Source organism: Pan paniscus, chromosome 2 (assembly GCF_029289425.2).
Source record: "Pan paniscus chromosome 2, NHGRI_mPanPan1-v2.0_pri, whole genome shotgun sequence".
In the NCBI taxonomy this organism is placed as follows: Eukaryota; Metazoa; Chordata; class Mammalia; order Primates; family Hominidae; genus Pan; species Pan paniscus.
In genome coordinates this window covers 42,079,866-42,095,360 of record NC_085926.1, presented here as the reverse complement: position 1 = coordinate 42,095,360, position 15,495 = coordinate 42,079,866, and the positions used below count along the sequence as shown (strand labels likewise).

General features: G+C 45.5%; 1 protein-coding gene across 4 annotated transcripts in view; it reads right to left on the bottom strand.

Annotated features, from left to right (window-relative positions):
* Positions 1-15,495, bottom strand: part of TRAK1 (trafficking kinesin protein 1) — a 137,556-nt gene that overhangs the window by 97,570 nt on the left and 24,491 nt on the right. For all 4 annotated transcript variants that reach the window (XM_034956185.3, XM_034956186.3, XM_034956187.3 and 1 more), the window contains exon 2: positions 3,016-3,210. In XM_034956185.3, the coding sequence (XP_034812076.1) occupies positions 3,016-3,210 (195 nt within the window). The remainder of the gene's footprint in view (positions 1-3,015; positions 3,211-15,495) is intronic.

The following is a 15,495-nucleotide window of genomic DNA, read 5'->3' as shown; positions in this document are numbered from 1 at the left end:
AAATGCTGCATTTCAGTTAGAAGTTAATAAAAATAAAAGTAATTTTTTTGCTCCTTTTTAAGTGCATGGAACGCCTAAATTCTCTCTACAGACCCTTTAGGGGTCGCAGGACCTTAGTGAGAGAGCTCCGCTCTACAGGGTCCTGTATTTAAGAGTTAACACCTGATCGTTCAATTAACAGCTATTTAGGAAATAGCTATGTTGCTCTAACTACAGGAACCACAGAAGATACAGAATTAAGTTAAGGCTTGGAGGCAAGCACGCTCTAAGAACTTTCAGAATCTCTGCTCAATGTTTATTTTGGTTCTTCCAGTTTTATCATAAGTTGTGTTATCTACTACCAGGATTTCTCCTTTTTTCTTAACTGTATAACTAAAAACAAAGCAAACAAACAAAAAAGACACTCACTCTCTGTTCAAGTCTACTGTTTGTTTTTTTGTTTGTTTGTTTGTTTTGAGATGGAGTTTCGCTCTTGTTGCCCAGGCTGGAGTACAATGGCACGATCTCAGCTCACCACAACCTCTGCCTCCCAGGTTCAAGTGATTCTCCTGCCTCAGCCTCCCAAGTAGCTGGGATTACAGGCATCTGCCACCATGCCTGGCTAATTTTTATATTTTTAGTAGAGATGGGGTTTCTCCACGTTGGTCAGGCTGGTCTCAAACTCCCAACCTCAGGTGATTCACCCGCCTCGGCCTCCCAAAGAGCTGGGATTACAGGTGTGAGCCACCATGCCCGGCATCAAGTCTACTGTTAAACAGATTTTAGAAACTGTGGCTCAGTGTCATGGAGTAAACACTGAGCCTTTCACACATCCATTTCACCTATAATAAAACCAGCCCTACCCAACTGTAGGCATTTTACAGGAATGAAATGAGGCAATTTGTGTGAATGTTCTCTGAAAATTGTGTGGTGTTGCCCATGGATGGTCTTCCAATTACACTGTAAATGTCAGTGATTAATCAAAGTGTGAATGGTGCCAAGTGCAGTGGCTCACACCTGATTTCCTAGCACTTTGGGAGGCTGAAGCAGGAGGATTGTTTGAGGCCTGGAGTTTGACACCAGCCTGGGCAACATAGGGAGACCCCAACTCTCCAAAAAAAATTAAAAATTAGCTGAGCGTGGTGGTACGTGGTACATACATGTAGTCCTAGCTACTCAGGAAGCTGAGGTGGGAGGGTTGCTTGAGACCAGGAAGTCAAAGCTGCAGTAAGCCATATGTGCACCACTGCACCCCAGCCTGGGCAACAGAGCAAAACCCTGTCTCAACAACAACAACAACAAAAGTGTATGAATAGGACCCAGGAGCCTCCTGTGAGAGAAATGGCCATGATAGGTACTGCAGAATCACAAGAGGGTCTCCTAAGGAAAGGTAAGTAATGCAGAGAGATTTCCCAAAAAATAATTCTGTTACAAACTCTACTATTCTCTTGTGAATTTTTTTGCAGACGTCTACAGTCTGAAAAAAGCAAATACAAAATCTACCAAGGAGGTTACTGTAGACTCAGTTTTCCATATGATACCACATATCTCCTTGGTGGTACAGACGTTGTGAATCAACAAAATGACTTGCTAAGAGCCTCCTATATGCTACAAGACACATTAGAAATTCTAAAGCTTTAACTTCAATATGAGTACAATTCTAACATGCTTCATATCTACCCTGGTGTGGATTATTCTGTTATTATCCATATTGAAACTGATTATCTGCAGTATTCACAAAGACTCTGTAGGGTTTATGGGTCAATGTAAGCAAAACCTTTTTCTTATTAATATCTAATAAAGAGAACTGAAAACATCCCTAGATACACCCTAAAGGAGAAACTTGCAGTACCAATTTGTTTATTACAAATAATCTCACAAATTCAAGAAAATTGGAGAGATCAGCCTGTATTAGTAAAAATAATTACAAGAAATCTTTAAAGATGCGACATAAGCTGGTTTTGAACCAAGTTATCTGCAGGTAGGAGGATTGCTATACTTTTTTTTAAGTGACACAGTGATACACAGATATGTAAATTATTGGCTGCCATAAGTTTTTAAAGAGTGAAATTACTTCTAAAAAGGCACATTTTGAATAAATATCAGAATCACAAAGTATTCATTTTTTAAATTATCCTTTTTTTCAAGTCTGCAATATCAAGTTTCACACCCTGGCCATCATGACCACACTGAAAACACTCACCTAGTTTACTGCTTATCCTACCAGGTATCAGCTCTGCAGCCCATCAGAATGACTGGTTTGCTGCTGCAGTGATATTTGGACTCTCCAAACATCCAGCTTAGTGAGCTTTCACACAACAGTTATCAGCCTTGGTATACATATTTTGCTATGTCACATAAATGAGAAGCCTGGATATTCCCAATATCTTTGGTTTTAAATTTAGACAAACTCCTTCCCAGTGAGTTTCTAAGGATTTGTATTTTTGGTTAAGAAATAGAAATAGGAACATTTTCAAATTCTTCTGTACAGTCAAAAAAAAAAAAAAAAGTTGGCTCCCACCTATAATCCCAGCACTTTCGGAGGCCAAGGTGGGTGGCTTAAGGTCAGGAGTGCTCAGGTTGGTCAGCCTGGCCAACATGGTGAAACCCTGTCTCTACTAAAAATACAAAAATTAGCCGGGCATGGTGGTGCGCGCCTGTAGCCCCAGCTACTCGAGAGGCTGAGGCAGGAGAATCGTTTGAACCCAGGAGGCAGAGGTTGTAGTGAGCCGAGATCACACCATTGCACTCCAGCCTGGGCAAGAGAGCTAGACTCCATCTCAAAAAAATAAATACATTAAAAGTTGGTTCAAATGAAAATCTTACTTGGTCCTCACTCCTCTAAAATTTCTATTCAGAACATTTAAAATTGGGACCTTTTGTGCGGTTAACCCCTACAGCCGCATTTCTTTGACTACCTTTCCAGAGGTGGCAAGCCACATCACAGGGTAGCCAGTACAAGATCTTATTTGGGGCCATGGCTAAGAAGACCTGATCATGATACTGCCATCACAACACACATGGACAACTACTTACGGAAGTATTTTAACGTCTCTTCAATTTGCTCGGTTGTGAGGTCAATGTTGGCATCTGGAGAAATGAGAGGTGTATGGAGCCAGTCGTCGTGGTCATAACCGTAGATGGTGTCGGCTCTTAACTTATAATGGGGCAGCTGCTCCTCCAGCAGGCTAATGATCTCGACTTCCGGAAGATCGGTGCTGTTGCACACATCTAAAGACAAGACAACCAAGAAATGAGAGCCCAGAAATGGCTATGGCCTTGCTGCTAGTTAACTAAACTTGTAGCCTGCGGCAGGTATCTTCGGTTATTTATCTACAGCACAAAGAAGCTAGACAAGGCTATATCAGGAGTCTTTTTCCAATTTAAATTCTAGTCTCAAAACTTTGAATTGTGCATGCTTATGGCCAAGACCTACCCAAATGTTTCCTGCTGTTTAGTGTCCACTATTTAGGAAGAAAAGCCAAAATTTTTGAGCTTTTATCATCTGAGTTAAGTCTTTCCTCCAACCCTTTCTCTGGCCATTCTCCTTCAAGCGTTCTACATGTCAGCCAAACCAGTATTAATTTCACCAGTATGCCTAACTTCTTCATGCCACTCTTTTACCATTGAAGCTATCCTCCTATCTAGAATTTTGCCTTCATTTAATTTATTCATTCATCTGTTCATTCATCCACACTTCCTTCCTTCCATTGATCCATCCATTTGAATCCTGAGTACCATGGGCATAGGAGACACAGTGGTGAACACAAGAGTCATGGTCCTGCCCTTGAAACACTTATATCCTTATGGGGCATCCAGCAATTACACCAATAGGTGCCCATCCTTTAAGGAATAGCTTGGTGTTTTGAGCACACCAAGCAGAATTAATCTCTCTTACCCTTTCTATACTGACATGCCATTTTGTCAGAACTTCAGTTACTACACTTATTAAGTGTCTTGTGGGTATTTCAGTATCTGATTCATCTTGTTGGGAGAGGGCAAATTTCCATACACAGCTACCCTTGATCCACCACCTGTACCCCATAGCTCTTGGCCCAGGCTGTGCTCAGGGGGTGCATACTAATGCCTGTGACGGAGAACCAATTCACACAAAGCACATTAATGCAGGCCTTTAAAATGCAAACATGACAACATGGCAAACACAACCAGGATATGTACCCTACTTCTCTATCCCAGTGCTTACTCATCAAAGCAGAACACAGAGACTGAATTAAATAAGTGCTAATGGGTGAGTGGTAATTATCTATCAACTAATTCTGGCATCATCCACTGTATCAGCCTATTTGCATAAGGCATTCCCTATGATGGGAAACAGCCCATGGGAGCAGCAGTGGTTTTGTCAACCCATAAATAAACCAAGTGCCTGTGGTGCACACAACTAGACAGGAGAGGAGAGTTAACTTGGTATTTTGTTCTAGGAATGACTCTTCAACAAAGAAAAATTATTCAAAAGATAAGAATATTACTGAGGTTGATTCTTTTTTTTTTTTTTTAAGACAGTGTCTCACTCTGTTGCCCAGGCTGGAATGCAGTGGCACAATATTGGCTCACTGCAGCCTTGACCTCCGGGCCTCAAGCATTCCTCCCACCTTGGCCTCCCGAGTAGCCAGGACCACTGATGTGCACCACCAAACCCAGCTAATTTTATTTTTTGTAGAGACAAGGTCCCTATGTTGCCCAGGTGGGTCTCGAACTCCTGGGCTCACGCAATCCTCCTGCCTTGGCCCCCCAAAGTGCTGGGATTACAGGCATGAGAAATCTTGCTGGGCCTGAGGTCAATTCTTATCAAAGTCACAGTACCAAGTTCTCGCTTTGAAGTAGAAAACAAAAATAAGAACCTGGATCAAGTGGAGGACCAAACTCACTCTTCAGTCTCCATCCCTCTCCAAGATATTAGAAGGGGCAGAGGAGAGAAAAAAAAAAATACTTGTGACAAATAAAACCACACAATAGCAGGGAAAATAAAGAGGAGATGCTGAGGACGAACCAAAAGTATGAGGTATTCCTAAACACGGTAAGATAAAATTTAAGGAGAAAGGCCCAGTCTTACATATGAGCATTCACTCGCACATGCGTGCATGTCTGCACACACACAGGAAATGACTGGTGCAGTCAGTGGGAGTAGATCCTGGGGTGCTCCACACGGGAGGCTACTGTCACAGGAAGCAGGAAGGGCCAGGGGCAGGGATTCACTGCAGAACCAAAGCAGGAACAGCAGGGAGAACCAGTCCCTTCCCTGTTCCCCCTGCTTGAGCCAAGGCCAGGAAGGCAGAAAGGCAGTAACTGTGGGGCCTGTACACACTCAGGTAGAACATGGAACACCTCTGCCTGGAAGAAGAGCAATGCCAGAGACTTTGTGTCAAATAAGAAGGCCATTCAACAGGTGAAAAAAATACGGATTCGTGAGAAAAGAGAACGTAGAGTTATGACTCATCACCCTTTGGGCAGGAGCCCACTGAGAACACCTGTCAGCACCCACCCCTCCCGCAGCTTCCTACCATTCCGTACTAACTGCTCTCCCTCAATTCAATATGCAAAGCTTTGCCATAGAGCATTTCCACTCAGGAAGTCAGCATGGTTTTCCAAAATGTCAAGGAAAGGGTTAAAAATGAGAAAGTGAGGACACTCAGAATTTTAGTTGGAGCTTTAGTCCTGGAGGGGGGACTCTATCTCACTGCTGGGACTTCTCTGCCTCATGGGGGAAATGTCACAGCAAGCATACTTGGTATTTCAGCCAGCCAAAAACAAGACCAGACCTGCTCCGTCACTTTGCAAAGCTCTGCTGGGAACAGAAGCTATGTCCTCCCCCAGGCAGAGCAATAGCCCAACCTCAAGGCAGAAGATTTCTCATATTTCTTCCCATCTCACACTAGCAATAAACCACCATCCAAAGGCTCAAGATGGGCCCACAATAAGCAACATTTCCTCTTCTCACTATCAAGCAAAGAGTGAGTTCCCATGAAGTTCATCTCTAGGAAAGACCTCACAGCCACAAAATGCCACCGTGTAACTGAGGGAACATGGGGTTAAACAGGGCTGACACCTAGTCGGTAGCATCTCTTGGCTAAACATGGATCTGGTCAAACTGTCTCCACAGCAGCTCCACAAAAGGCAGTGCCAGCCTATCCCTAGTAGAACAGGCAGGGAACCAACACATTCCCGCATGACACACCCACACAACAGGCTGGAATCATCTGGTGTCAATGCTGTTTGGTGGTGGGGAAGGCAACAGACTCCAGAAAAAAAAAAAAAAAAAGTCCCTTCTAAGAAATCTCAGAATAATGTCTCACTTATGAGCATGCTTCCAGTTGCTCAAAAGTTGAGACTTGACCCGTCCTTCCATGTTTCCAGGGCTGAAGGTCAACCTATTTACAGTGTGGGTCCTTGTGCCCATGTGATATCTTTTTCCTTAAAGCATATGACCAGTGAGATAAAGTATCAAAAGGTAAGGCTATGAAAAAATGCCTTTTTAAAAAACTCTGGCCCAGGCGCAGTGGCTCACACCTGTAATCCCAGCACTTTGGGAGGCTGAGGCTGGTGGATCACTTGAGGTCAGGAATTCGAGACCTGCCTGGCCAACATGGTGAAACCCTGTCTCCACTAAAAGTATAAAAATTAGCCAGGCATAGCGGTGCACGCTGGTAATCCCAGCTACTCAGGAGGCTGAGGCAAGAGAATCACTTGAACCTGGGAGGCAGAAGTTACAGTAAGCCAAGATCACGCCACTGCACTCCAGCCTGGGCGACAGAGCGAGACTCTGTTTTAAAAAAAAAAAAAAACTCTGTATATTTGATTTTTCTGTGACGTGACCAGCCTTATAAACATTAGCAGCAAATTTTCAGATGCTTTAAAGGCCCAAAGAATTAGGACATGGGATAGGATTATGGAGATGGCCCGTGCAGCTCTCCTTAACCTTGGCCACAAGGCCAAAAGCCCCACAGACCCCCTATGGAAGGAGACACCATGTTTGCCTCAAGGGGAGGACACATCCAAGGCCTGACATCAGATAAACGTAACAGAATAGTCTTCAAGAATTCCCCAGGAGGCCAGGCGCAGTGGCTCATGCCTGTAATCCCAGCACTTTGGGAGGCCAAGGCGGGCGGATCACGAGGTCAGGAGATCGAGACCATCCTGGCTAACATGGTGAAACCCTGTTTCTACTAAAAATACAAAAAATTAGCCAGGCGCAGTGGTGGGCGCCTGTAGTCCCAGCTACTAGGGAGGCTGAGGCAGGAGAATGGTGTGAACCCCGGAGGCGGTGCTTGCAGTGAGCCGAGACTGTGCCACTGCACTCCAGCCTGGGGGACACAGCAAGACTCCGTCTCAAAAAAAAAAAAAAAAAAAAGAATTCCCCAGGAATGCTTTCACCATGCCAAACATCAAGCCAGACCATTGTCTCACCGTCCCAGCAACGTGGCACACAGAGATTTGCCTGTTATTACAGATCAGTAAGCTGGGATGCACGAGGGCTGCGGCACATCTTGTTGGTCAAGTTGATTCAGCTAACTAAGCAGCAGATCAGGTAGGAGCAGCCTCAGCTGTTCCACTAAAAGCTGTGATCTCCCCTCCAACACCTGCTACCCAGCTCCTAGGAGGGTGCACTTGAAATGCTGGGGAATTCCCAGGATGTCATCATCAGGAAGTTTTTGTTCTAAACAGGTGGAAGACTTCATACTTGTGGTAGGCATGTAAAATGAAACATAATCACAAATTAGGGAGGTGTTGGAATAATTTTCCCCTTTAAAGCACAGGAAGCAGTAGCCGGGCGCGGTGGCTCAAGCCTATAATCCCAGCACTTTGGGAGGCTGAGGTGGGCGGATCACGAGGTCAAGAGATCGAGACCATCCTGGCCAACATGTTGAAACCCCGTCTGTACTAAAACTACAAAAATTAGGTGGGTGTGGTGGCATGCGCCTGTAAACCCAGCTACTTGGGAGGCTAAGGCGGGAGAATCACTTGAACCTGGGAGGCGGAGGTCAGGTTGCAGTGAGCTGAGATCACACCACTGCACTCCAGCCTGGTGACAGAGCGAGACTCCCTCTCAAACAAAACAAAACAAAACAAAAAAAAGCACAGGAAGCAGAGGCAAGAATTTACTAACTTGTCTGCAGAACCACGGAGGGTCAGGAACCTGCACAGGACAGGAGCTTATTCAAGCTCCTGCTGTGAATGGACACTGCCGGCCCACCATGGAGGAAAGGAACCCTTTATGCTCTCTGTGGTCACCATTTCCCCACAGTTACAATTCACATTAGTAACAAGCTAATGTAAACAAGTAAAAATGTGTTCTCAAATAAGTCGCAAATGAAGGGCATCAATTTCCTGACCAATCCCAAAGCCCAAAGGTCCATGGCTTCAGGTAGATATGCAATAACAACAGCCCAAAATCCCACCGACCCCCAGCCTGTCAAACCATCAAAAGGCCAGGCTCAACCATAAGGGGAGGCTTACCCCTCGGCATCGCCTCCTTGCCCAGTTACTGTAATGCCCCATGGTGGCCGGCCACATTGTGGCTGGTGCCATTTCTGGAAAAGAGCTTTTTATTTATTTATTTATTTTTTGTTTGTTTGTTTTAAATAGAGATGGAATCTCACTGTGGTGACCAGGCTAGTCTCGAACTCCTGACCTCAAATGACCCTCCCATCTCATTCTCTCAAAGAGCTTTTTAAATCATACTATTGCTCTTTAAAAACCTCCCAGCTCCCTTTAAAGTGCTTCATCATTCTGCCTCTACGTTTCTACAGGAGAGGCTACTGAGTGTTTCCCAGTATGCAATTGCCACTTCTTCCTTTTGGTCATGCAACCCCCAAGATGTGGCTGGGCCCACGGCCAACCAGCTAAAAACTGTGTTTCTCAGCTTTCCCTGCAGTAAGGTGTATCCACATGCCTGGTTAACAGGATGTAACAGAACTTCCAAGTCATGCCCTTTCCGTCTGTCCAGTTGCAGAGTTGGCCTGGTGCTGGAGCCATGCTTAGCTAAATTAATAAAGGCAATGCCCAGGAAATGACCAGAGCTACCTCAGCTGCCTGAAACACCCTGGACCTCCTTCCGCTTGAACTTTTAAAAGTAAAAGAAATAAACAACTACCTTATTGAGGCCACAGTTCCAATTACTTTGGTCTCTGTTAAAGCAGCTAACTCAACACCCTAACAGCCTTTCTTACCAAGCCCAGCCTCTGCTATTTTCTCCAATTTCCCTTCACTTAAGGCATACCAACTTCTCACCATTTTCCAAACACATTTTTTTCACAAATCTGAGTTTTTAGACCAGCTGTTTTAGCTCCCTAGAATGCCCTTCACTGCCTAGCAAACTCCATCTTAAAATATCATTCAAATGTCACTCTGTATTGCAAAGCCTCCCTTAACCTCTCTTCTCTGGCTTCCACAGTTCTCAGTACATAAATGACTTCACTACGATGTTAGAAGTGTATTCTCTGTGGCTCTTCCCTACTAATTGTGAGCCCCTCAAGAGAAAAGGCTTTGAATTATCCACCTTACCTTCAGCCCAGCCCTTACTACTTTGCCAGGCAACAGTAAGTGTGAGATGAGTGATGGAACAAGGGAAGGAGAGAGCAGCAGCCGGTGGCAGGTCTAGTCTGTGAATCCCCTGCCTGTCCAGGACAGACACATGCCCAGCCTGCAGCATGAGGCAGGTGGAGCCATCTAGTGTCAAGGTCTTTTCAAACCCACCTCAGTATCACCCTAGGTCTTTATCCAGCATAGAGGAAAGTCCCATGGGATGGTAAATGTCCCCTCAATTGATCAGCAGATGTCAATCCAATACCTGCCATTCTTATGACATCACTTTGAAAGTAAAATAACCTAAAAGGACTCTTTACCTCTTCAGAGGTATAACCCTTCCTAGGTTTTTCCCAAGGCATAAGATTTGGAATGGACCCTCCTACCCAGGATGTGGGCTTCAGTTAGGGCCACCAGGGAGTGAAGAAAGCGTGCTGGAGCCTGCTTGGCACCTGGAAGGCGCAGAGCTGCAGAAGCAGCTGTGTCCATTCTCCACCTGACTGGGGCTAGATCCTCACCTGCAGAGAGCGGCTAGGAGGAGACTCCTCCGTCTAGGGATTTGCACTGATTCTCAGGTGACATGCCAGCTTCACAAAACCTGCCAGGTGCCTGAGGCAATGCTTACATTTTACAGCAAAGGCAATAGCTCTAAATTAGTGTCCAACATTTAACACTCAGAGAACCTCATGTAAATACAGATCTCAGCGGGGCGCAGTGGCTCACACCTGTAATCCCAGCACTTTGGGAGGCCGAGGCGGGCAGATCACTTGAGGTCAGGAGTTCAAAACCAGCCTGGCCAACATGGTGAAACTCCGTTTCTACTAAAAATACAAAAAAAAAATTAGATGGGCGTGACGGTGGACGCCTATAATCCCAGCTACTTGGGAGGCTGAAGCAGGAAGAACTGCTTGAACCCGGGAGGTGGAGGTTGCAGTGAGCCAAGATCGCAGCACTGCACTCCAGCCTGGGCGACAGAGTGAAACTCCCTCTAAAAACAATAAAAATACAGCACTTTGGGAGGCCAAGGTGGGTGGATCACAAGGTCAGGACATCGAGACCATCCTGACCAACATGGTGAAACCCCGTCTCTACTAAAAATACAAAAATTATCTGGGCGTGGCAGCATGTGCCTGTAATCCCAGCTACTCGGGAGGCTGAGGCGGGAAAATCGCTTAAACCCAGGAGGCAGAGGTTGGGCAGTGAGCCAAGATCAGGCCACTGCACTCCAGCCTGGTGACAGAGCTAGACTCAGTCTCAAAAAAAAAAGAAAAGAAGAAATACAGATCTCTGGGCTCTCAGAAGAAGTCGGCCTATCTAGGATCAAGGGACCTCCTCCTCCACAGAGGAGTTAAATGCTCTGAGTGGTGGCCACCTCCAGAGAGGGAGTGCGATCATTCCAACAGGGTTTCTGGGCCTCGTGCCTGCATGCTGGAGCTTGAGGGCTCTAAGCCCAGGAGAACAGGGACCTGAGTAGCTGCAAGGTGAGCAGAGTGTGCAGAAGAGCTGTCTAGAAGGAAAGTAGCCCTAGACACTCACCCAGTTGGCAGGAGATCTGAGAAAACAGCAAGGGGAGAGGGAAGAACAAAAGACGGGAGAGAGAAAGAGGAAAAACCTACTGAGAGAAAGCTCAAGCAAAAGCAAAGGAGGAGAGAAGAACAGGAGAGGGAGGAAAGGAATGCCAGAAAGAGGCAATGGCAGGAAACCAGTACCACATCTGCCACCTGCTGGAAGCCGAGAGGCCCTGGGTGCCGGCCAGGAGCACAGTTTCAAGAGTTTGGAGAAAGGACGCCCAGCCTTGGTTCTGCCCCCTCAACTTCGTCCTATCACTCTGGCAAATCACATGTTCATATGCCTGGGACTCAGTTTCTTCATCTGTAGAACAAAGGTAAGTGGCTGCAGAAAAGCTTTCTTCATACCCTAAATTTCTCTGAGCGGTGAGAGCAAGAGTTGCACATTCTGAGGGCTGTGTCTGGGGGGCAGCCGCCACTCACAGCACTTCCTGGTGACGCCCCCAGTCCTTGACATGCTGACTCCACCCAAGAGACCAGGGATCTGTATTTTTATGAGAGTCCCTGATTTCTAAATGTTGAATACTGAGGGCCAGATTAAACATGCATGCCTCCAGTCTGCACACTGGGACTTCCATCCTGGCGCCACACTCTGGGACTTCAGAGAATGCTACAGACCACATTAAAGGTGACAAAGAACAAGAAAAGGGACCTTTGCTCATCAAATAGTGGCCACCATACAGAGGTCCATCTTTTTTATTTTTTTCCTCCCTGTCCCTCTCCCACTCCATTTCTTTACCCACCAACTTTCCACTTGGCCATCAGAGAGGTGGGTGCAGAGCATGACCCCTGGCTATGCTTGGGGAGGCAGGTGTTCTGGCTAGAGGCAATAACCCTCTCTCATGACACATTACCCATGGCAGTGACTGCAAACCCACAGCAATGTTTTAATGACTTCACAAGACAACACTCCTCACCTACTCAGCCACTTGGAAACCATTCTGTACAGACTCGGAAACAATTCCATTTTCTTAAAATTATAAGGATTAAAGGGCAGGAAAAAAGACTTATACATAGGCCACACTGGTGCTGGAGATGTATGTGATACTTTGTAAGTGGTATCTGACAGACAACCTTCTAGAAAATTCCTCTCTATCAAGGGACCATGCAGTTTACAGCTTTAGCTGAACATCTTCAGAGATTCAGTCTTAGTAATTACTTTCCATACCACAAAAGTTGTGATTCCACAAATTACAGAGGACATTAGAGCTAAAAACTACTGGCGCAAACTCCTCATTGAATGGAAAAGGACACTGTGTTCAAGCTGAGGAGGTGGCCAAATGTCACAGAGCAAACCAGCAGCAGACTCGAGATGGGTGCTTGGCCTGCGGCAGGTCCCACCATGCAAGAGGCCTCGGGATGTAGCGACAGCACCTCCAGATGCTGATTCGCGTTCCGCTGTTTGCCCAGCACCCGGAACCCTGCCTGGTAACTAGTAAGTGTTCAATAAATGTTTGCTGAACAACGCAAAGCACTTGTATCTATTACTGCCTTTCATTTACTCTCACAAGCCAGCAGGCAGTGCAGGATGAGGATTGGGAACACATTTCATAAATGAAGAGACCCAGATCTAAAAGACAGAAGGGGAAACTGTGGCCCTGCAAGGTTCAGAGACATGGGGGAAGTCTCAAGGCTAAGCAGTGGCAGAAATGGAAGCAAGACCTCCGACTCCACCCTGGCTCACACCCCAGCCACAAAGGGACAAGGGATAGGTCCAAGTCTTCCTTTTCTGCCTCTCTCCCCACTGAGGGACAGCTCACTTGCTGTGAACAGCAAAGGGGATCTCCAGAAGAGAGGACAAGCAGAGAAACCCTCATAGGATGGGAAAGGAAAGACTAACTATGCTTCAGAGACAGGAACGAAAACCAACACTGGGGAGTTCTCTAGAATGCCATGGCCTTAATTACCAACAGAAGAAACGCTTTCTAAGAAAACGGACACAAAATTACACAGTTGAATTCCACATAGCCTGGTGTCACGTATCGAGTTACCATCTACTCACACATACACGCACCAGCCCCGGTGACACGTACCCCCAAAGAAGCAGTCGCACAGAGACAGCCAATCCAGCCAACTCAGCCGTGTTTGGAAACAGGGTGTCCGACGTGAGGCTAAAGGGCAACTGAATGTGGCGCATTCCACTTGGACATGCCAGTTTGTTGCTCAACAAGAAAGGACAAGAAGGGCAGGGCAAAGGAAAGGGAGGAAGGATCCTGTTACGGAGGCCCCAAAATGTCACAACTAAAAAAAAACAGGCGATAATTACAGTACAGGTTATTAGTGTTAGATTGATTCTAATATTAAAACACAAAGCAAAAATTGTACACAAATTTATTTTAAACGTAAAAGTTAACGTGTATAAGTTCAGCCCAGAGTTAAATCTCCAGGAGAATACTCAAAAAATAGACTATTACTGTCGATTTGAATTTGTTTTGCTAGGAAATAAAAAGATAAAATACTTTTGATTTCCAATAGTCATGGTAACTTCTCTTAAAAGCATATGTTGGCTGGGCACAGTGGCTCACGCCTGTAATCCTAGCACTTCGGTAAGCGGAGGCGGGCAGATCACTAGAGGCTAGGAGTTCGAGATCAGCCTGGCCAACACAGCAAAACCCCATCTTTACAAAAAATACAAAAATTAGCCAGACGTGGTGGTGCACGCCAGTAATCCCAGCTACTTGAGAGGCTGAGGTATGAAAATCGCTTGAACCCAGGAGGCAGAGGTTGCAGTAAGCTGAGATTGCACAATTGCACTTCAGCCTGGGCAACAGAGGGAGACTCTGTCTCAAAAAAAAAGAAAAAAAAAATTAAGTATGTTACATGCTACAATTATCAAATAACCAAGGGAAGATTATTTTACATGAAAATATCCAGTGCTGTATGAATGTAATTAAAGTGCTCACAACTGAACTAGTGTTTAGACAGATGGAGCTGGTGTAAATTGGAACAACACTTGCAGTAAACAGTTTGACAGTATGTTTAGAGAACCAAAAATGTGTCCATGATCCTTAAACCAGTAATTGCACCTGGGATTAAATCTAAGAAAGGAATAAAAACAATCTGAAGTGTAAAATTCATAAGCATGTTTACGGTACACGTGACAAAGTTAAAAACATGCATAACCAGGTTCCTCAGAAAGTCAAACACAATTACCATATGTTGCAGCAATTTCACTTCAGCAAATTCCTGCCACTGCTTATATCTCAAAAGAAGTGAAAGTGGGAACTCAAACAGATATTTATACACCCGTGTTCTTAGTAGCACAGATAAAAACAATCCTAACACCCATCAGCAGATGAATGGATAAACAAAATGTGTAGATATACTGGAGTATTATTCAGCCACAGTAAGCAATGAAGTACTGATATACGCTGCAACATGGTGAACCTTGAAAATATTATGCTAAGTGAAAGAAGCCGGCCTCAAAAGACCACATATTGAATGATTCCATTCATATGAAATGTCCAGAACAGGTAAGTCCACAGAGACAGAAAGCAGATTAGCAGCTGGCAGAGGCTAAGGGAAAGGGACAATGTGGAGCGACTGCTAATGGGGAGGTGGTTTCCTTTTGGGGTGATGAAAATGTTCTGGAACTAAACGGTTATGGGTGCACATTTTGAATGTACTAAATGCCACTGAACTATACCCTTTAAAATGTTTAAATGGGCCCAGCCCAGTGGCTCACGTATGTAATCCCAACACTGTGGGAGGCCGAGGCAGGACGATCACTTGAGCCCTGGAGTTTGAGACCAGCCTGGGCAACATAGTGAGATCCCATCTCTATAAAAGAAAAACGGTGCTTTTGGCCAGGTGCAGTGGCTCATGGCTGTAATCCCAGCACTTTGGGAGGCTGAGGTCGGTGGATCACCTGAGGTCAGGAGTTCAAGACCAGCCTAGCCAACATAGTGAAACCCCGTCTCTACTAAAAAATACAAAAATCAGCCGAGTGTGATGGCACACATCTGTAGTTCCAGCTACTTGGGAGGCTGAGGCAGAAGGATCGCTTGAACCCAGGAGGCAGAGGCCAAGATCATGCCACTGCGCTCCAGCCTGGGCAACAAGAGTGAAACTCTGCCTCTCTGCCTCAAAAAAGAAGGGTAGGGGTAGGGGTAGGGGTAGGGGTAGGGGTAGGCGTAGGCGTAGAGTAGAGTAGAGTAGAGTAGAGAGTAGAGAGTAGAGTAGAATAACAATGCTTTTAAGAAAATTAATTTTTTTAATGGTTAAATGGCAAATATTATGTTTGTTTTGTTTTGAAGAGATAGGGTCTCATTCTGTCACCTAGGCTGAAGTGCAGTGATGCAATTATGGCTCACTACATCCTTGAACTGGGCTTAACTGATCCGCCCACCTCAGCCTCCCAAAGTGCTGGGATCACAGGCATAAGCCACAGTGCCTGGCCTATAATACT